The 22,182-nt window shown below is 37.3% G+C and overlaps 1 protein-coding gene across 1 annotated transcript; it reads left to right on the forward strand.

The window, feature by feature from the left end:
- Positions 1 to 3,310: 3,310 nt before the first annotated feature.
- On the forward strand, positions 3,311 to 21,916 carry plekhd1 (pleckstrin homology domain containing, family D (with coiled-coil domains) member 1). Its single transcript, XM_083544760.1, has 13 exons — positions 3,311 to 3,878; positions 5,565 to 5,658; positions 5,876 to 5,965; positions 6,069 to 6,145; positions 8,886 to 8,977; positions 9,175 to 9,227; positions 10,921 to 11,015; positions 11,842 to 11,935; positions 14,420 to 14,613; positions 16,571 to 16,703; positions 18,574 to 18,718; positions 19,866 to 20,009; positions 20,443 to 21,916. Exons 1-13 carry the CDS (start codon positions 3,772 to 3,774, stop codon positions 20,601 to 20,603), a joined length of 1,479 nt encoding a protein of 492 aa, XP_083400886.1. The 5' UTR covers positions 3,311 to 3,771; the 3' UTR covers positions 20,604 to 21,916.
- The last annotated feature ends 266 nt before the right edge of the window (positions 21,917 to 22,182 follow it).

The following is a 22,182-nucleotide window of genomic DNA, read 5'->3' on the forward strand; positions in this document are numbered from 1 at the left end:
TATTAAATCTTATATTGTTTGCTGTTTGGTGGAGGAAATATCCATTACTTATTACAATTAGGCTAAAAATGCTCCCAAACTTTATAGGTTGGATATGCTATGATTCTCAGCTCCAACTTCTGAGGTATATTTAATGCAGCACTAATAAGGTGAGGGTTCAGCTTTTGATGTTACTGAGCAACTCCAAATCCCTTCATTTTTCAGACTTTTCCATGTCCGAGAGATTTATATAGCAGCCTTTACATCTGCGTTACAAAACAATTATTAATTATTAAATTAATTGATTATTCATCTCTGTAAAAATTCATCTTCTGATTGATTGGTTAATGTTTTAAAGTATAGAATGTCTAATATTATTCATAAAAAAAATCCCATTGGTGGACAATTGGATTGTGATCTGCTTACTATGAAGGCTAAAGCACAAGGTTTACATCGTTATCATCCCCTTTCAATGTGGATCAAAGCCAACCTTGAAGAGACCACTCCTATCAGGAAAGAAATGTTTCATCATATGTGATCAATGAGAAGAAGAATTGACTGCATTGATTGAATTTTGTAGAAGGTCCATGAAACAAGGGAGAACTCAATCGGAAAAAGATGCTCCTCAGAACTTTGCCATATCAGCGATAACAAGACTATTTATTTATTTATTTTAATCAGTTTATGTGGAGTATCTGACAGAAATCAGTGTGAATTAGTTTTTACATCTGCGTTACAAAACTGTGAAACTGGAGACTTTTTCCAAAAATGTTAAACATATCCTTATTGAGAGCGTTACCTTTTCAACAATTGGAAATTTTATTAGTTTGCCATTACAATACAAGTCCTGGTAAATTTGCTATTAGTATCTAACCAAGAGCGTGATTAGCACTAGCACATTGATGTAACCCTTCCGGCTACACCATTCCAGAATTTCCCACCGGTCAGATGCCATCCTAGACACTTTATTATTATTACATATTGTGCATGCCTAGTAAGTAGATCAATTAAATAATCGTAAACATTCTTTATTATTCATACTATGGCGCTCTGTCAAGACAGTAATGCAGTACGTGGCATGTTTGTTTAATGCCCCGATCAGCAATTTTTTATTTTTGTTTTTCCTCAAGCAATGTATGAGCTTTATTTTAAGCCAATCATATGAATTATTAATTATAAAAATGAATTATTCATCTCTTTGCTCAGGAAGAGGTCATCACGCATCATATAATGGAAAATGGAGCAGAGATGAGAGTGACCTGTGATGACCAGGCCCCTCGTGCACCTCACATTAATCAATTCATCATTATGTAAATATGTATAGAAAAATTGGAGGCACGGACTGAGACACATGATGCTAGAGAGCTATCAGATTGGCAGATATGTGATGCACATCATCTCGGTATACCTGAGAGAAGGAAAAAACACCGTCATGTGATTTTACCTCCATGAGTTATGTTCTCCAGGTGATTTGAATTGGGAAATTGGAAGTGGGAGCTCAGTGGGTTTTAAGATTTTAGGCTTTGTTAGGTCGTGAGTTCAAATCACAGCAAACCACTGCTTTAGCAAGACCCTTAAACCTCAACTGCTCTATTGTATAAATGAGATATAGTAAGTCACTTTGAATATAAGCATCTCCCAAATGCTATAAATGTAAATGTTGAGTTTTCCGTAACCAGGGTTTTGTGCCGAAGGGTAACGACCTCGTTAGGCTACAGAACTTTTTTCTATGTTTGCTGAGTCTCTAACGTTCTTCAACACCAAAGTGAACATTACATTTTCTTCTTTTGTCAAATCAGTGCCTCCCATATAGAATCATATCTTTACATACCGACGACTGAATAGTGAAATGTGGAAAAAGAGGAAGTCTAAAAACGTATTAATTCACTAACTTACTTGTTCCAAGATTAAACCACTTTAATTGCATTGCAGGGGTGAAATTATTTTGTTAGTCATGTGGAACTAGTAGTTCAGAACGAGTATTAAGTTCAGTTGCTATGTAGCATGAACGTCATACCTATTTTCTAATCTGCCCAATTCATTTTTTAACAACTGTGAAATGCAGTGGTGGATGAAGTGCAAAAAACCATGTCATTGAGTTGCTCCTTTTAAACTTTCACTTGAGTAAAAGTAAAAAAGCCTTCAAATGTACTTAAGAATCCAAAGTACTATGATTTATTATGTCTATAATGTTACTCTCAGAACACTGATCTATTGATAGAATGGTCCTAACAAGCCAAACACTGATTAAAATGATCATAAACCCCAAAAGCTACTTTTCAACCACTTAAAAAAAATCACAAGTCAGGAGTTTCTTTCAATATTTATTTCTTTTAAAATGTTCTGCTTGCTGTTGAACTGATGCTAAGCTGTATGCTGGTGATGAGTAAATACCACCAAGCGGCAGTCAAAACGAGTTGAAAACAGAGCCCGCGCTCGACCCTTTCTGCATGCTTGACCGGTTACGTTTTTTTTTTTTTTAAAGGAACAACTGATCGCGCAAAATGTAGTTAAGTAAAAAGTACGAAATCTGACTTTAAAATGTAGTGAAATTAAAGACCCCTCAAATGGGAAAACTTAAGTAAAGTACAGATACATGAAAAAGCTACCAAAGTCTTCTTCTTCTTCTTATGGACCATTAGGGGTCGCCACAGCGGATCATCCATCTCCACATCCCCCCTGTCCTCTACATCTGCCTCTTACACACGAACTACCTGCATGTCTTCCCTCACCACATCCATAAACCTCCTCCTTGGGCTTCCTTTTTTCCTCCTTCCTGGTGGCTCCTTCCTCAGCATTCTCCTACCGATATACCCCATGTCCCTCCTCTGCACATGTCCAAACCATCTCAATCTCACCTCCCTCACCTTGTCTCCAAAACGTCCTACATGTGCTGTCCCTCTAATAAACTCATTTCTAATCCTGTCCATCGTCGTCACTCCCAACGAAAACCTCAACATCTTCAGCTCTGCTACCTCCAGCTCCACCTCCTGTCTTTTACTCAATGCCACTCTCTCTAAACCATACAACATCGCAGGTCTCACCACAGTCCTATAAACTTTCCCTTTCACTCTAAAGTACAGTAATGAATTACATTTACTTCCTTACTGTCCACCACTGGTGAAATGGAAATGGTGTATATTTCCAAACGTGAGTAATTTTAATGATTTGAGTGACCGTAGGACACATTAAAAGATTATTTACCTTGCCAACAAACCACTTTACTTCATGGCATACATGTATAAATAAAGGAAGCCATGTTTGATCCAGGGATCTCTGGTATCTGTTATGCAGGACTTCACTTAGTAGTAGCATATTGATGTCTCTTAGTGGAATTATGCACGTTGGAGTTTCTGCTGAGTGATTGCATCAAGTGCTCTCAGATCTGCAGCATAGATTCCATATAAACAAGCTGTGATGGCTTGCCTGTCTGTCGTTAATGTGCCTCAGTGAAAAACAGCTCGAACGCCATGTCGCAATGATTAAAACCTAGACGACTTGTACAAGTCATCTTGATAAGTGTCATATGAGACATCTATTGACCATCTTTCAGATTTAGAAACTCCGCCGTGCTCAACTCGGTCTCCTTCTTGCTCATTTATATATCTGATGCCTCTATTGACGTCCACATCATTCTGCCTCGTCAAGTTATTGGAAGGTTCCTAATTGACTTTGTGTGTGTCTGCTTTAGACTCTCTCCTGCTTATGTTAACCCCCCTACACCCACCTCTTTGAAAACGACAGGCGTGTTTTTTCTCCTCCGAGCTCCTTTTATTTCCTGCCCTGATCTCCATGGAGCAGCCCGACTCCAGCATCCCGGATATCAGGAGTAAAGTGCAGCTGCATGGCGTGCTGTGGAAAAGAGCCTCCGGAAGACCATCAGCCAAATGGGCTCGGAGGTAATGCGAGGATCTGGTCGAGATAAGGGGTTGGATGTATTACTATTTTGCAGTCTGCCCTAGTGTTAAATGCGTGATAGTCTGAGCTTTTGAATGAATAAAGGAGTTTGTGTGTTGTTTGTATACATAGGTTGATTTAGGGATTTTAATCATCTAAATGGGTTTTTTCCTAAAGATGATGAGTCATGCAGGCAGACTCAAGGTAGAGGAAGTATAGAGCAATTTATGTACTTTTTTTCACTCTGTCCTAGAACAGAGAATGTATTCATCATTATTACCTGTGTAGTGCCTGAGGTTCGTTATTGATCCTGGTACTTTATTTTCTTCATTTTCTTCATCATCTTCACATTAAAAAAAAGAGTCCAAAATCTTCATTGTCTTTGTACAGACTAAACAGTGTGCCTCATAAAGTGTATTAAAAAATGTATTATAATCACCAACTTAATACTGACGAGTGATAAATCAATAGAAAAAAATCTCAAAGCCTCCAAAACAACTCTGTAGAGACTCTATGTCTCTGATTCAGATCCAAGTCTCTTGAACTATATTAAATAAATGTGTAAAAATTCTTCTTATTGATTGATTCATTTAGAAAGAATAGAATGTCCTATACATCATTCAATAAAAAATCCCATTGGTGGACAATTGGATTGTGATCTGCTTACTATGAAGGCTAAAGCACAAAGTTTACATCGTTATCATCCCCTTTCACTGTAGATCAGAGCCAACCTTGAAGAGACCACTCCTATCAGGAAAGAAATGTTACATCATAACTTTGATCAATGACAAGAAGAATTGACTGCATTGATTGAATGTTGTAGAAGGTCCATGAAACAAGGGAGAATTCATTCGGGAAAAAGATGCTCCTCGGAACTTTGCCATATCAGCGATTACAAGATTATATTTTTTATTTATTTTATTATTTATTTATTTTAATCAGTTTATGTGGAGTATCTGACAGAAGTCAGTGTGAATTAGTTTTTAGTGTTGGAAGGGTTGTGTAGTAAAATAAATGCAAAACAATGTGTATGCCGGTAATTGCCAATTACAGTTGTAACTACAGCTGCAGTTATGGAAAATAAATCAAGGAGGGAATTTGGTAGATCAATATTTAATGCCTTTAGTCACTGATTGGAAGCCACAGTATCACCCAGCTTCCACTGATGGGCCTATAAGCAAGTCCCCTAACCCTCTCCTGCACCAGGGGCTCTGTATTATATCTTACCCTGTTTCTAATAAGCTGGGATATGTAAAAAAAATAAATCCACTGTGCTGTAATGTATATGTGACAGATGAGAGTATCTTATCAATTAGGGAAGTTGTAGCTCAGTGGTTAAAGCTCTGGATAACTCCTTGGAAGGTCATGGGTTTAAGCCTTAGGATTTGCCAAGCTGCCACCCTTGGGACCCCCGAGCAAGGCCCCCTTGACTCTCTCTATCCTCTAGGGGCACTGTAACATGGCTGCGCTTTGAAGCCAGCTTCCTACATCGCTTAGATATGTGACAAAATAACAATTTCCTTGTGGGTTCAATAAAGTATTTTAAAAATAATAATAAAAAATATAGATTTTGAACAATATTCATCAAGAATTTTACAGCACTGTATTCGCAATGATCAAATGCTGAATTACGGCTAAATGAATAGTACATGCATTACATTGAATATCTTTTTTTACAAATTAAATAGATTCTTCATTATCAAAGACAGCTTTCTGCTCTACTATGCTGAGAGCGAGAAAAGAAACTTCGAAGCTAACAGATACTTCAACATCCATCCAAAGGTGAGTGTCCGTTTTCATTCTGAAATTCAATCCGAAATCCGAACAACATTTGCTGCTAATATTAGTCATACCCCTGCAGCTTGTTGTCTGTTTCTTTCTTTCTTTCTTTCTTTCTTTCTTTCTTTCTTTCTTTCTTTCTTTCTTTCTTTCTTTCTTTCTTTCTTTCTTTCTTTCTTTCTTTTTTTGTTGTTTACTTACAATCCTGTTGTTTTTACAGGGAGTTATTCCTCTCGGTGGATGTGTGGTTGAGCCTAAGGAGGATCAGGGCATGCCTTTTACCATGGTTCTAAATCATGAGGAATTTAATGTACGATTAGTTCTTTTGGTTGCACTTTAGCACCAAAAAATACACCAAACAAGAAATTCTACAACATTTCATTACTAAAGTCTGATTTTATCATCCTTTACAGGGGGATATAGTGTTAGCTGCTGAGTCCGAGTCAGAGCAAAGCCAGTGGCTGGAGATGCTGGAGGAATCAGGCAAAGTGTGAGCCTAAGTACTTAAGTGCATACAGTTAAGTGCAAAGGTTTGCATGCCTTTAGGATTAAAAATAATAATTTGTTTGTCTATTTTTGGTGAATGCTTTATTAAGTCAGGGTTGTATGGGATCTGGGGGTTTATTCCAGGAATACTGGGGTGGGGGGAGGGGGAGGTACAGACACAAAACGCTATCTTAAGCACCTGCAACAAAAGGCAGTTCATTTATAGTAGAGAAAACATTTAGTCACTTCCTTCTGTCACATCATTTATTCAGACTGTTGCTATTGCAAGAGGTTTGGGCTTTAAATTAAACCTGGACTGTGCCCGAGATAGTTTGACCCCAACCCTCTATATTTTAAGGCAAACATGAACCAAAAATAGTTGTTTTCTCCCTTCAGCTTTCTCACTGCAATCTGCTGTATTTACAAAAAAAACAATTCTTCTCAGAACACGAGTGCGAAAGAGAAAAAAGCCCTTAATTCCCAGTTATGAAACTTTGCTGAGTAATATAATACAAATTCCTCTGGGAACTCTGACTTCATCATGATAGAGAACTCGCGAAAGTGGCGGAAAAATCAAACCTTACAGATGCTACAGGTGTTGTATTGTATACTGGTGAATCTCTGCTGTTAGTTAGTGCACATATGCCTTCTGTTGTTAAATGTTATGCGATGAACGGGAGGCGAAAGTAGAAGCGCGGCGCTGAACAGCACACGGGAGAACGTGGGATGAGAGTGCCGGTGGGAAGACACGTACCGGGATACGCATGAGCGATAACAACGACCGCCGTGAACCAACATATACCAACAATAACAAACGTTGAGAGTGTGGAAGTTTAAATAGGAGCTGGTGATGATGATAAACGAGCACCAGATGTGCGCGATTGAAGCCGGGAGCTTCAGAGAAAGCGGCCGAGAAAACACCTGCCACGCCGAAGAGGGCTGAAGGGGGCGTGGCAGGTGGATTCCTGACAGATAAACATGTACTGTATGTATTTTTATAGCATGCCTTCATCAAACAAATCGCAGAAACGCTGTTGTGTAAAAAAAACCCTTCAAAAACACGTGCATGCACATTCTCATTAATTAACGCACATCATGTACATAAAGAAATTTCAAGCACCTTAATATATTGCCGCCATATTGATTTTCGTTTATCTCGATCATCAGTTATCTCGATGCTTTTTGGCGACCCCCTAGGACATCGACATAACCGGGTTCCACTGTATATTATAATCAGTAGCAGGCTGTGCATTTGGTACCTGAGCCATTTTACTAAAGCAAGAAACCCAGTTAAGACTCCAAACCTCTACACTACAACCGCAACAGGTTCACCTACAACATCTTGAGCAGTTCAGAATCAATATTCGTCTTAATAACATGACAAAATCATAATAATTTTAATAAAATACAACCTACTCGCCAGAGATGCAGACTCATATTTTTGCATCGCTCCTCAGAGACTGTAATCAGTGGTACAGCTCGTATTCACTGGTCTGGAAGTGGTGAACAAACCCTTTCCCGGGCTGAGACATGCTAGCTAGCTTCAGGGTTGACCGACCTCCTCACGATGTCTAGCGTTTTTTGAAAATGGATTTTTAAGTATGTCTGAGACCAAATCAATTTCTCTTCCTCCATAGGCAAAAAAAGTCTAACTCAGATGTATTAATGTGTGCAGTGGGCTACAGTTGTGTTTTGACAGTCGACCTTGGCTGAAACAGTTTCCCTCTGACCAAAGAATCAGAGGACAGAAAAATGTTGACGCTATTCTAGGCCAGCTAGCTGGCCCTGTGATGCGAATTTGAAATTTAATTGGTTAAAGAAACAGAGTTATTGGTAATATAGTCTAAGGTAAAAGAGCCAGCAGAACAGACTTTAAAGGCCCTGGGCAGATTAAATTTAAATGGTGGCACATGCTGAAATCTGATTGAACAAATATTTATACATCCACATACATGTACTGGAAGCAGTGCAGCCAAGAGAAACGCTACAAAATGAAGAGAATAAACTAATGGGAAATTTTTTTTATTTTTTTTATTGTTATTGCATAGTGCAGGTACACAGCAACGAAATGCAGTTTAGCATCTCCCAGAAGTGCAAATAGTAGTCCCTTACGGTCCCTCCTGCAGGTGGTGAGCCCACAGGAAGATTCCTACGTTCAACATTACAATTCTTAAATTCCAGCCTCCACTAGATTTTTCAAGATTTTGGAGTGTAATTGTTTAGATAGACCATTTAGACACAAGAGCATTACTGAGGTCAGGGACGCCAACCTTTTGTCTTTTATGAAACTCATGTTCTCGATAGGGTTCGAGCTTCTTAGTAGCACTAAAGGGAAACCTTAATGCTACAGCATAAAGAAATTTGCATGCTTCCAACATTGTGACAAGAACCACACATGGGTTTGATGGCCAAGGAATGCTTGGAATGCTTTTGCACTATACAGTAGATGGGTTGAAAAATTGGAACAATTTCATTTCATCATACTTATTCAAAAATGCCATTTAAATTGATTTCAAGTTCTCATACATACCTAATATTAGTCAAAGGTTTGTAAATGACTGGAATAAAGCAGGATTTATTGTTCGTGCACAGCAAATGAACAAATGCATGCTCATAACTCATATCGAAATATAATTTTATTATTTGACCAAACTCTATTACGGCAGTTCAGCTGGAAAAGCGAGACGTATAGCTATAGTAACGCTGTGTGTTGCCTAATTTGTAATGTGATGATCTATTTTCAGCACCTGGAAGAACGCCCAGCTGGGAGAGGCTATGATTGAGAGTCTAGAGGCCCAGGGACTGCAGTTGGCCAAAGAGAAACAGGAGTACCTGGGTGAGGATTATGGATGCATCAGCGTCACGGCTGAACTCGATTATTTTCCGTGGAAATGCTGTGTTTTACATTTTAAAACTCAATGTTGGTAAAAGAAATAACACTGAGAGTAATACATTCATACACATATACCGTCAATTAAAACTGATAATGACTCGAATTAAAAAACTGTATAACTATGCTCTTTTTCTCTTCAGATAAACTGATGGTGGAGACTGAGGAACTGAGCTTACAGAGAGAACAGAAGGCGGTTAGTAATAAGATATTTTAAACCTACACACACACCAAGTTGTTGTTTTTGCTTTTTCTTAGTGTATTATTATTTGCTGTGCTTTTATGGACTTGAAATGTGTTTTATGATGCCAAATACAATAAAAGGAGACGTTTCGGGGACACCATTTTCTGCCTGACTTTTCCAGCCATACATTGTTTTTCCCCCAAACTATTACCAAGCAGTTTGAAGCACACACTTGTTTGCGGCAGCATTAAATTTCCCCTTGACCCAAACCTCTTCCAGCATGACAAGGCCCCTGTACACAAATCCAAGCTTCATGAAGATATGGTTTGCATGGGTTGGAGTAAAATATTTTGAGCGCCCTGCTGTGGAGCTCTGATCTCAAACTTATTAAACAATTTTGGGATGAATGTGAACGCTGACTGCACCCCAGGCCACCTCACCTCACCTACATCAGTACGTGAATTTACTAACACCTACGTATGTTGCCTGAATGAGCAAAAATCTCCACACTCCAAAATCTAGTGGAGCATCTGAGGAAATGAGGACTAATTGTAGAATGTGACGTTAACAAAGCACATGGTTGGGTGTCTACAAACATTTGTATCTTGAATTGAGTCTTGTATGATTTATTTAATTAATCAAATTGATTATTGTCAAATGAACATAGTATATCCATGCGTAAGATTACCAAAACCTATTTCTAGATTTGAAACAGTTTTGTTTCTCCAGCTATTTTTATGAAACCTCAGACAATACAGAAACACATACTATGTAAAAATCTACTGAGCTTTAACCTGTTTTGTTATTTTTATTTAGGTCTTTCACCCAAAAACCTTCAAAATATATGGTATACATTTATTCAAATCACTCGTAAGAAAAATCTATTCATTTGTAAACAATGCCAGTTCCAAAAATAAATCTTATCTCCATATACAGTTTCAAACAGATCATTTAGTTACAGGAAACAATATCTGAAGTGTTTTTCTTTTTTCTTTTTCTTTATGTAATCCAGCATTTTTGATCTGGTAATGGACTGATATCAATACTGGGTATCATATCAGTGGCATCTTTATTAAATATATCTAGAGATATGTTGAATAATGTTAGATTTGGTCTATGGTACTCTTATAATAGTGCATTTTAGATATATATTGATTATATTAAATATATTTGCTAAGATTTTTAGCTCAACCACTGTAGAATGTGTCTAGTGTGTCGTGTGTGTCGTGTGTGTCGTGTGTGTCGTGTGTGTGTGTGTGTGTGTGTATGTGTGTGTGAGTGTGAGATGCCATGGATCTGTATATCCTGCTCTATATATATATATATATATATATATATATATATATATATATATATATATATATATATATATATATATATATATATATATATATATATATATATATATACATGCTGTACATATACCTACATATTTATTGCTATTATTTGCACTTCTGGTAGATGCCATCTATCTATCTATCTATCTATCTATCTATCTATCTATCTATCTATCTATCTATCTATCTATCTATCTATCTATCTATCTATCTATCTATCTATCTATCTATCTAAAACATGCATACATACATACATACATACATACATTCCTACATTCCTCAGCCCACCTTTATTCACTCCAATCCACCAGAAGAAGACAACGACTGTATGACCTTTGCGTATGTGTGTCTGTGCAAACACACTGTAGGAACTGGAGCGGCTGAATCAGGTGCTGGAGAAAGAGAAGCAGAGGTTTGAGGAGGTCCTGGTGGAGCTTCGAGCTGAGCAGGAGCAGATCAAGCGGTGTGTGTGTCAGTCTCTGTAAATCACTGCATGGAATTAACCTCGTGTTTCATCTTTACCATTTAACTGCACAGGTGTCGATTAATTTTTAAAAACATAATTTAAATTAGAGCTTTAATTTATTTTTGTTTTTCTAGTAACATTTCAGGTACAGACATTATAAGGATGGAGACTCCACATAATATACAGCTGATGTTTAATGATTTTTTATTTTTAATGTGTTGCTCTTTAATAGTTTGTTATTGTAGTGATATTTATTGACCATTTATAGGAGCATTTTAAATCATTTTTCTATTATGAGTCTTCAGAGCTGAGGGCTGAGCTTTTTTGATTCTGGAAAAGAAAGAGAGAGATTAAAATATAAAAAATACTTACAAAAAAAAAGAAGTAAGACATCTTTTTCAGCAGTCAACGGATCTGTTAACAAATTGCTGCACTATAAGACGAATAAAAGACTTGGGAATGTGCTGTTACAGGACAACATTTTAAATACATTTTCTGTGGTTCCCCCCCCATTGTTTTTAATTTACTAAAAGCTGTAGCAGTGCTAAAGCAAAGCACGAAAAGTATATTAAAAAATGTCAGTTTTTCATCAGTACGAGATGAGGATGAAAACTGTGCTAGAATACTTACATTACCATTTAAATGAAATATATGGTGGTACAATGAATTTCGATTTAATGTAGTGCGTCATGAAGAAACATTTTTCATGTGACAAATGGAACAGTGTACTGAAGTAGAGCTACTGACGCAATTTTTATCTTATTTTTAGTAAGTCAATTCTCAAATATTTTGACGCCGCTGTAATGCTGCAGTGTGTTTTCAGGGATTTGGATGGAACAGCTCGGTCATTGAAAGGAGTCGAGTCTGAGAAAGAGGAGCTTAACCATCTGACCGTTCGGCTCCAGCGGTCTCTAGAGGTACGCAGCTTCTTTAGAAATGTATCAGAATTACTACTGATAATACTTTTGAGTATACAGTGATCAGACATAACAATAAAAGGACTGACAGGTGACATGAAAAACACTGATTATATCATTGCAGTGGTCCCTGTGAAGGGTATATTCAGTATCAGGCAGCAAGGAAACATTCAGTTCTCAAAGTTGATGTGTTGAAACCTGGAAAAATGGGCAACTGTAAGGTTTTAAGTAACTTCATGGCCAAATTATGATTTCTGTTCTGTTCTGATTATGTATTGTCTAATGGCAATGGCCTCAAAAAGCAGGATGGTGCATCTTATCATAGGTGTTGGCTTGGCCTCCAAATTCCTCAGCTCTTAATCTGATTAAGCATGCTGGACAAACATGTGTTTCCCCATGAAGGCCCTACCTCACAATTAAAGGAATTGATGGAAACATCCGGGTTCCATATACCACAACACACCTTCAAAGGACTTAACGGTTCAATGGTGTTTTGGAGGCTCAAGTTGGACCTACACGATATTAAGCTTGTGGTTTTAAGGACGTCACAGAACAGTGTATACTCTATACTGTATATATTCCATGTATATAAAACTTTCTTTCGGCTTCTCCCATTAGGGGGTCGCCACAGCGGATCATCCGTATTCATGATCCGCATGTTTGATTTGGCACATGTTTTTACGCTGGATACCCTTTCTAATGCAACCCTCCCCATTTATCCGGGCTTGGGACCGGCACTAAGAGTGCACTGGCTTGTGCAACCCTAATGGCTGGGGTTGGTTTCCTGACTGGGAATCGAACCCGGGCCGCAGCGGTGAAAGCGCCGCATCCTAACCACTAAACCACCATGTATGTACAGTATGTATATCTACACTATGTGGACAAAAGTATTAAAACACCTGACTGGTAGAATTAAAATGAAAATCTCCTGTACTAGGAGACTTAAACCTGTTCCAGCATGACAGTGTTCCTCTGCACAAACTAAGCAGCATGAAGGTATGGTTTACATGGTTTGGAGTGAAGGTTGTAATGAAGTAAGTGAAGGAAGTGGCCTAAGCCCTGACCTTAAAGGGTACATACCCTTGTAGTTGAATGAGCAAAAATCTCCACAAGCACATTCCAGAATCTACTGGAGCATCTTCACTCTTCCCAGAAGAGTGGAGGTTATAATAATAGCAAATGAGGATTAAAGGTGGAATGGTATATTTAATAAACACATATGAATCTTATATTTAGGTATCTATCTATCTATCTATCTATCTATCTGTCTGTCTGTCTGTCTGTCTGTCTGTCTGTCTGTCTGTCTGTCTGTCTGTCTGTCTGTCTGTCTGGGTGGGTGGGTAGGTAGGTAGGTAGGTAGGTAGGTAGGTAGGTAGGTAGGTAGGTAGGTAGGTAGGTAGGTAGGTAGGTAGGTAGGTAGGTAGGTAGGTAGGTAGGTAGGTAGGTAGGTAGGTAGGTAGGTAGGTAGGTAGGTAGGTAGGTAGGTAGGTAGGTAGGTAGGTAGGTAGGTAGGTAGGTAGGTAGGTAGGTAGGTAGGTAGGTAGGTAGGTAGGTAGGTAGGTAGGTAGGTAGGTAGGTAGGTAGGTAGGTAGGTAGGTAGGTAGGTAGGTAGGTAGGTAGGTAGGTAGGTAGGTAGGTAGGTAGGTAGGTAGGTAGGTAGGTAGGTAGGTAGGTAGGTAGGTAGGTAGGTAGGTAGGTAGGTAGGTAGGTAGGTAGGTAGGTAGGTAGGTAGGTAGGTAGGTAGGTAGGTAGGTAGGTAGGTAGGTAGGTAGGTAGGTAGGTAGGTAGGTAGGTAGGTAGGTAGGTAGGTAGGTAGGTAGGTAGGTAGGTAGGTAGGTAGGTAGGTAGGTAGGTAGGTAGGTAGGTAGGTAGGTAGGTAGGTAGGTAGGTAGGTAGGTAGGTAGGTAGGTAGGTAGGTAGGTAGGTAGGTAGGTAGGTAGGTAGGTAGGTAGGTAGGTAGGTAGGTAGGTAGGTAGGTAGGTAGGTAGGTAGGTAGGTAGGTAGGTAGGTAGGTAGGTAGGTAGGTAGGTAGGTAGGTAGGTAGGTAGGTAGGTAGGTAGGTAGGTAGGTAGGTAGGTAGGTAGGTAGGTAGGTAGGTAGGTAGGTAGGTAGGTAGGTAGGTAGGTAGGTAGGTAGGTAGGTAGGTAGGTAGGTAGGTAGGTAGGTAGGTAGGTAGGTAGGTAGGTAGGTAGGTAGGTAGGTAGGTAGGTAGGTAGGTAGGTAGGTAGGTAGGTAGGTAGGTAGGTAGGTAGGTAGGTAGGTAGGTAGGTAGGTAGGTAGGTAGGTAGGTAGGTAGGTAGGTAGGTAGGTAGGTAGGTAGGTAGGTAGGTAGGTAGGTAGGTAGGTAGGTAGGTAGGTAGGTAGGTAGGTAGGTAGGTAGGTAGGTAGGTAGGTAGGTAGGTAGGTAGGTAGGTAGGTAGGTTTAAATGTTTTGTTATAGGTGAGCACTAATGTGTGTAAGCATTGTGTCATGTGACTGCTCAGGAGCTCTCTAAGGAGAAACAGCGTACACTGGACATGCTCCGAGAGAAAGAGGTGGGCAGAATTGATTTAAAGGACCAGGCTCCTGCTCCAGACCCTAAACACCCAAAACCACAGGAGCAGCTACAGGGCAACCTGAGAAACATCGAAGAGCACATGTCGTGTCTACTCTGTGAAAAGAAGCAGGCAGAAGAGAGGTATAAAAAATAATAATAATAGAAAGTTTAAAGATTTTTTTTTTTCTGGAACTTATCATGTGTTCTGTTTTTAGATAATTATCCATAATATATTTTTAAAAAAGCCACAGAGTATTAAAACTAAAATATAAAAAAATTACAGTGTTGTTAAATTCTTAATGCTGACTGGTCAAATGTTTTGTTTTTTTCTATCACAGCAGCTCTGAAAGTTATGGCTGCAAGCAGAATCACAGGTTTAGTTTTTGAAAATGTAAAATTTCTTAACAACTTTTTTTCTACAGAAACTTTTTAAAAATGCAACTGTTGCTAATGTGCTACTTTTTTGTCAGGACACTTTTTGTCTGGAAGGAGTTTCCAGTGTTAGAACTTGTAAATTATTGTATTGGTCAGAGTTACAGCTACAAGTTACAGCTACAGGTTTAAGATTTCTGCAGGAGAAAAGAACTTAATTTCATGAGAAACCTAACAAGTTTTGAATATAATAGAGAATGGTTAAGCTTTTATAATTGTAATTTTAGCTATAAGTGTAACTTAAGTAGTATAAGTATAAATAAAATGCTCTGTACTTTTATAAATAAAATTGATGATAATAATAAAATTTTATCCATATATCATTCGCAGTCATATAGCAGCTAATTTTAGAGAATTATCATTCAATTTGAGTCCCCCAAGTCCCCCCTAACACACTAACTCTCCAAGTTTTATCTGAAGAAACAAACTAAAAACTGTATCTGTTGCTAATATTGTTCTTTTTTTTTTTTGTCAGAACACATTTTTGTTAATGTCTAGAAGGAATCTTCAATGTCAGAACTGTGTATTAATCAGAAGCACAGCTGCGGGTTTAAGATTTCTGCAACAACCAAAACAATTTCTAACTTTAATGAGCAACATGATAAGCTTTGTTTCGTTTTTTATTTTCTTGTTTTAAAAATAGAGCCAGGTTTAATGTTCTATAATTGTTATTGTAGTTGTAAGTGTAACTTAAATGTAACTATAATTGAAATGCTCAGATTTTTTATTATTGGAATTATCACAAATGATTTCTTATGTATTTCCAGTCATATAGCAACTAGTTTCACTGTATGATGACAAACTTTTGGTATGATCTTTACTATAATCCAATCCAGACTCAAATACAAACATCATGCTATCTGCCCCTCATAAATCTAGTTCTCAATCTAGTTGATGAATCCAGCAGTCCAGTCCAATTGGTTCAGCAGTCCCATTTTGCTTTGTCAAACTGCATGTACAGGAATGAACCAATATGCCTGACTCAGGCCTACACTAGTGTTAATGGAGGCTGGAGGCAGCTAAGTGGAAATATCCATTGATTTGCAAACAGCCATCATATTGATCAGACACCAATGAGTGCAGTGTGAGCACAGCAGTGAGGATATAGACTGCCCTGGAGCTAGAAATGACTTTTGTGACTGCATAACTCTTTTACTTCAGCTAATTTTGCTTAATGACCTCTGAGGTAATTACAGCTGTATCTAGCTGAAGGCTTTAATAATAATTAGTTGAACATATCACTTATCTATGTTTTCTGTTCTTTGATTTATACCGTATATCTATTATTCGCTGTTGTTTTATAAATATCAGGTACTGGTAATAAAGACTCCGATTGATATCAGAAAACTTCACCACATTACTCATATTTTTTTGTAAAAACATAATTAATACAAGTCTCGCTGTTTCAACTGCTGCTATTGAAAATTCAACACGTTCTGTCCAATCAGATTTAAGAATTCAACAGCATTGTGATTGAGAAGATTTTAAATGCTTAGCGTATTGCTTGCATCTGAAATTGTGTACAAATATCAAAATGTATTAAAGGTAACTGTTTGATATTCTTTATTCTGTTTACAGTATGTAATAGTGTAATTTTCTTTTCATATATTACTGACACTACCCTCAGTGTAGGATGTTGAGAGCTGCTCTGTGTCTCCCTCTGCAGGCTGAGACAGAATGAGCAGCGAGCTCATGTACTGCAGGAGGAGAGAGAGTTTTACTCGAGTCAGGCTCAAGCACTTCAGCAGTCCCTCAGTCAGCTAACAGCTGATAAACAGCAGGCTGAAGCTGAGCTCAAGGTGGGTCCCTTGCTTATAATTACTTCACTTGTATTGCACCCTGAGGCATGAAACGGAGTAGCGAGGACTCCACACTGTGTCAAGCAGTAATATAGGTGTGAACAGTTGGATACTACTTTCTTTTTCTTTTCTTCTTCTGAGGACACATATTTGATTTAGCCCAACAGAGACCCCATTTTTTTCTTGGAATATAGAGCATACAGTACACTAGTAGTCAACCAGTGGATTTTACCGATAGCTAGGTTGGATCATACTTGCTAATAACCAATTAATCAACAGATAGTTTTTTAAATTGACACTGAATAAAAAGAAACATAACACGTTTAATAAAACTGTACTTTATTTTCAATATAAAAAAAAAAACAGTACTGAATCATGAAAATGTGCTAAATGAATATACTAATAATGGTAATAAATATTGAGGAAAATAAAAGTATAAAATATATATGTATGCAAAGTGAAACAACTACAAATAAATAAAAATTCAAAATGAATTAAAAAAGACACTTTAAATAAACAGCAACATTATGTCAGTATTTCGCCACCAGGGGCCGCTCTTATGCTGTATAACACAACCCGGAAAAACTATATATATATATATATATATATATATATATATATATATATATATATATATATATATATATATATATATATATATATATGGATTTTGGAGATATATCCAGCAGTCATCTATCGGTGCTGATTAATTAGTAAAACCTCTTGTATACACTAATAAACAAATGTACAATAGAGCACGTGAGCATCAAAACCTAATCATAAAGCAATGTCAGCTGGCCTGGTCTGATGAATTACATTATGTTTTGTCATGCGGATGAACAGGTGTGTGAGTCACTTACCTGAGGAAGAGATTGGACTAGAATGAAAGAAATTATGGGACCTGACATTGTTGTAGATCAAGATACAATCCTTTATGGAAGTGGTAATAACTTATTTACCAAGATAATGCTCCCTGCTACACTGCCTACATTCCTCAACAATGGTTTGATGAGCCAAGAGTTCAAGGTGTTGGCTTCTAAATTCCGCAAATTTTAATCAGATTGAGCATCTATGGGATCTGACAAGCAGGTTTGACCCATGGAGACCTTACCTTGCAACCTGCAAGACTTAAAAGATTTACTACTTAACATTTTGGTGCCAGATCCGCTAGCACACTTTTAGAGGTCTTGTGGAGTCCATGCCTTGACAGGTCACAGCTGTTTTGCCAGCACATGTGGGACGTACTCATTATTCGGCTGGTGGTTTTAATGTTATCATGACACCAGCATATGTTAAATATCACATTCCTAACATAATACCATTTTAACTATTTTTTTCATTTTGTGATTATTATGGAATATCAGTGAAACTTGGCACATTTTAAAGGCATGTTAAAAGTCTTCATTATGTGCATTTGCCACAAACACGGACTCAAACATTTCCTTTACATCATACATAACTAAGAAACAAAAAACAAAGTAAAAATTCAGATCAAATGCGGAGTCTTAGAGACTGAAATGGCATTCCTGTGCGCTTCTCACAACCTAATCTGCTATTACATTTCATAGACTCTCTTTTCTTTCACTTCTCTCACTCCTCTCTCTGCACATATATCCATTATCATTAAGTTACTTCTGAGTGGGGAAAAACTTAATCGATGGTTCATCTCCACACTCCACTACATCGTTCTTCTCTCCAGTGAAACATTGCTCAACTATACCATCTATGTTCCACACATCTTCCTTTAGGTCTATATAATTATGTCATGTAAGTAATGTATCTGTGTGTGTGTGTGTGTGTGTGTGTGTGTGTGTGTGTGTGTGTGTGTGTGTGTGTGTGTGTGTGTGTGTGTGTGTGTGTGTGTGACCAGGCTGAAATGGAATCCAGGGCAGAGTTAGAACGTAGGTTGCAGATGGCCGAGGAGGCCCTAAAGAACCTGGAACAGGGGTTGAACTGTTTGGAGCGCAGCCGAGAAAGAGATGAGAGGATGATAGGAGACGTCAGCCACCTTCGTAGTGAGTGTACCCAAAAATAACACGTTAATTCGATCCACTATGCTTTTTTGTTTTTTGTAGTTGTTTTGTGTTAATTTCATTCATTTCCATTATAGAGAAGAAAATTTTATTTGCCACACACACACACACACACACACACACACACACACACACACACACACACACACACACACATACATACATATATATATATATATATATATATATATATATATATATATATATATATATATATATATATATATATATATATATATATATATATGCCATTAGATATACAATAATCCTACATTATTCTATTCTATTCTATTCTATTCTATTCTATTCTATTCTATTCTATTCTATGCTTATTTTTCCCACAACAAACGGGGTAAGTCAGTGTGAAAAACGTATTCACTACAAAGGCAAAGGTGAAAGGTCAAATGTTTGAGCATTACCAAGCTATGAAGCAATGTTTAATAAAAACAAGTTACTAAAAGAAAGATGGATATGCCTGAATTCAATATTTTAATAACTAAGTATGTGTGTTAATGTAGACTATGGATGATATTTGAATATTTAAACCCATGAGAAGGGTGATTTTATGTAGTCATTACTTATCCTCTCATCATGCTGTTTCTGGTGATGAAATATTGGCATAAACGCAGAACGTTTTGAGAATGGAAAGATTCTGTGTCTTCATTTTTGGTCAGTGAAGCATTAAATAGTGAGATGGCAGTGAGTTTGAAGAGCATTAGAAAAAAGGATTATGTAATGAATGATACAAAAAAAATAGTATTTAATTTAGTGAAAGTAATAAAATTAACTGTAAAAAAAAAGTAAAGATCAAGAAATGAAATAGTTATAAATTAACAAAAATTGAAATTAAATTACAATACAACTGTGACCATTTTACTTACAGATGAGTAATCCCACTTTCCAACCAGGTGACTGTGAATAAAAAAAGCTGAGGAAATCGAAAAAAAAATAAAGCCATATTTGTTAAGTAACTTGTAATGCTTTTAATCTTAAAAAATGTCAGCCATGAAGGTGAGTTTTTATCCCACATGTGAATATCAGGTCAATATGCAAAAATATGACCTTTTCTATGCTTTTTAATACATTTGCTATTTGAGTCATGTTTTTTTCCCCTATCTCTCTCTTTTAGAGTTCTTCGAGGAGTGTATATGTGCAGCAGAGATTGAAGCCAAGCTTCCTGCCATCATGAAGAACTCCGTGTACTTGCATAAAGCTGCCGCTCGCCGAATTAAGAGCTGTCGCATCCAGAGACATGCTTCCAGGCAACAGTGGCGTAAGTAGTGGCGTAAGTGTTTCTCTTTTACACACATAAGGAGCCATCTAATGATGCTGGCACCCTTCAACTGTAAATATGGGCAAAGAAGACTGTGATATCAAACTCTTATGGATATCAAACAATTGCAAACACAATACAGTTTTTCCACAAAAAAATATGTTGCAAAATTATTGGTATTTGTTAGTCAATACTTGACTAAATGTTCTACCTCCCATTCCCAAATAACCTTCTGGGTCTTCTCCTATAATTTTCAATAATAGCAAGGGTGCCAATATTAGTGGCGGGCACTGTACACAGCACACACAAACACACAACGACATTGTAGTGCCGCTGTAAAAAAGCCCATTTAAAATTCTCTTGCAGTTGCATTCTATATCAATACATTTATTCAACACCTTCTCATGGTATACTTCTTTTGTATAACTTCCAGGGAAACAATCACAGTCTTTTGCTGGACCACATGGTGAGACTTCCAGTCTGGAGGACCTAAAAGAGGCCACTCAGCATCCAACCTCGGACAGTTGCTTTAGACAGCAAAGCAAAGGATATAAGGCTCTCAGCCAACAAAACACAGTGCAATCTGATGACTGAGATCAGTGCAAGGAACTGACGCCAACCTGGTCTGATTACTGATGTGTAAATGAATAAAGATTTGCAAACAGTTTTGGATGTAAATTTGTAAATGGATAAACAGGTTCGTGTTTTGCAAAAAGTTACTGATCTTTTTTTTGCTTTTTTGACTAATACCGAATTCCAGATCAAAACACATTTAGTCCCCGTTTGCTGTTATAATAACCTCCACTCTTCTGGAAGGATGTTTCACTAAGAGTCCTGGGGTGTATTCAGCATTCCAATTCATACCAAATAAAGCTGGAAGAGGATTGAGTCTCCTAGATGAAGTGAAAGGAAATACTAATACTAATGCTATACAACTGTGTGCCTTTAGCTTTCTGGCAATAGTTTGAGAGCAGAACCACATATGTATCCAAATTTGTTTGTCCATATATATATATATATATATATATGTACATACACACACACACACCAACTAAGCATTACATTATGACTACTTGCCTAATATTGCGTTGGACACCCTTTTGCTGCCAAAACAGTCCTGACCTGTCGAGAATGAACAACATTAACTTCTTCAGTAATTTAAGCTACAGGAGCTCGTCTGTTGGATCGAACCACATGGTCCATCCTTCGCTCCTCACGTTCAGCCTCGGACGTCCTTTGACCCTGTCACCGGTTCACCATTGTTTCTTTCTTTGAGCTCGTTTGATAGATACTCACCACTGCAGACCAGAAACATCCCACATAAGCTGCAGTTTTGGAGAAGCTTTGACCCGGTCGTCTAGACATCACAATTAGGCCCTTTTTAAATCCTTACGCTCGCCCATTTCTCCTGCTTATGTCAAATTTAAGGACAATATGTTCACTTGCTGCCTAATAAATCCCACCCACTAACAGGTGCCGTGATTAAGAGATAATCAGTTTTATTCAATTTCCTGGTCATAATGTTATATTGTCATGATGTTATGCCTGTTTGACGTGTGTTTGTGTGTATGTATATTATACTAGCCTTTTTTTTTTTAATCATCACTCTGTTCTTTAGTTGCTTCTTCAGGATAGTTTCATATTTATTCATTGATTTTATGTATATCATGTTTCTTTCTAGAACATTTCCCACATATAAACAACTGTAAACTGGTTATACTGTAAAAACCTATGAATAATAATCATGACATTACTACTGTAATATTTGTTTATCCTTACCGCACACTGCACTCTGTTTAAATAGACAGAACGCAATATTGTATTTTCTACAGGACTCTATAATAATCAGTATATCACTGTATAATATCATATATCTTAAATAAATGTATTGTGTGAAACCTGATAAATAAGCAATTATTTTTATTTTTAGTTCACAGATCTTATTCTGTAAATTTGTAAAATGTACAATTAAAATACGGTATGATATTAAGAAAAGGTAATACAAATAAATAATCAAAGGAAAGTAAACATTTTTAGAGCATGCCTATAAAGGGATGAAACACAATCCCAATATACGCGAAACATGATTACAACTTGCAAATAATTGAATAAAAATAAATAAATAAATATATATATATATATGAATTGATCCACTTGATTGACAGATAGATAG

This window comes from Silurus aristotelis (assembly GCF_946808225.1).
Source record: "Silurus aristotelis genome assembly, chromosome: 6".
NCBI classification, from domain to species: Eukaryota; Metazoa; Chordata; class Actinopteri; order Siluriformes; family Siluridae; genus Silurus; species Silurus aristotelis.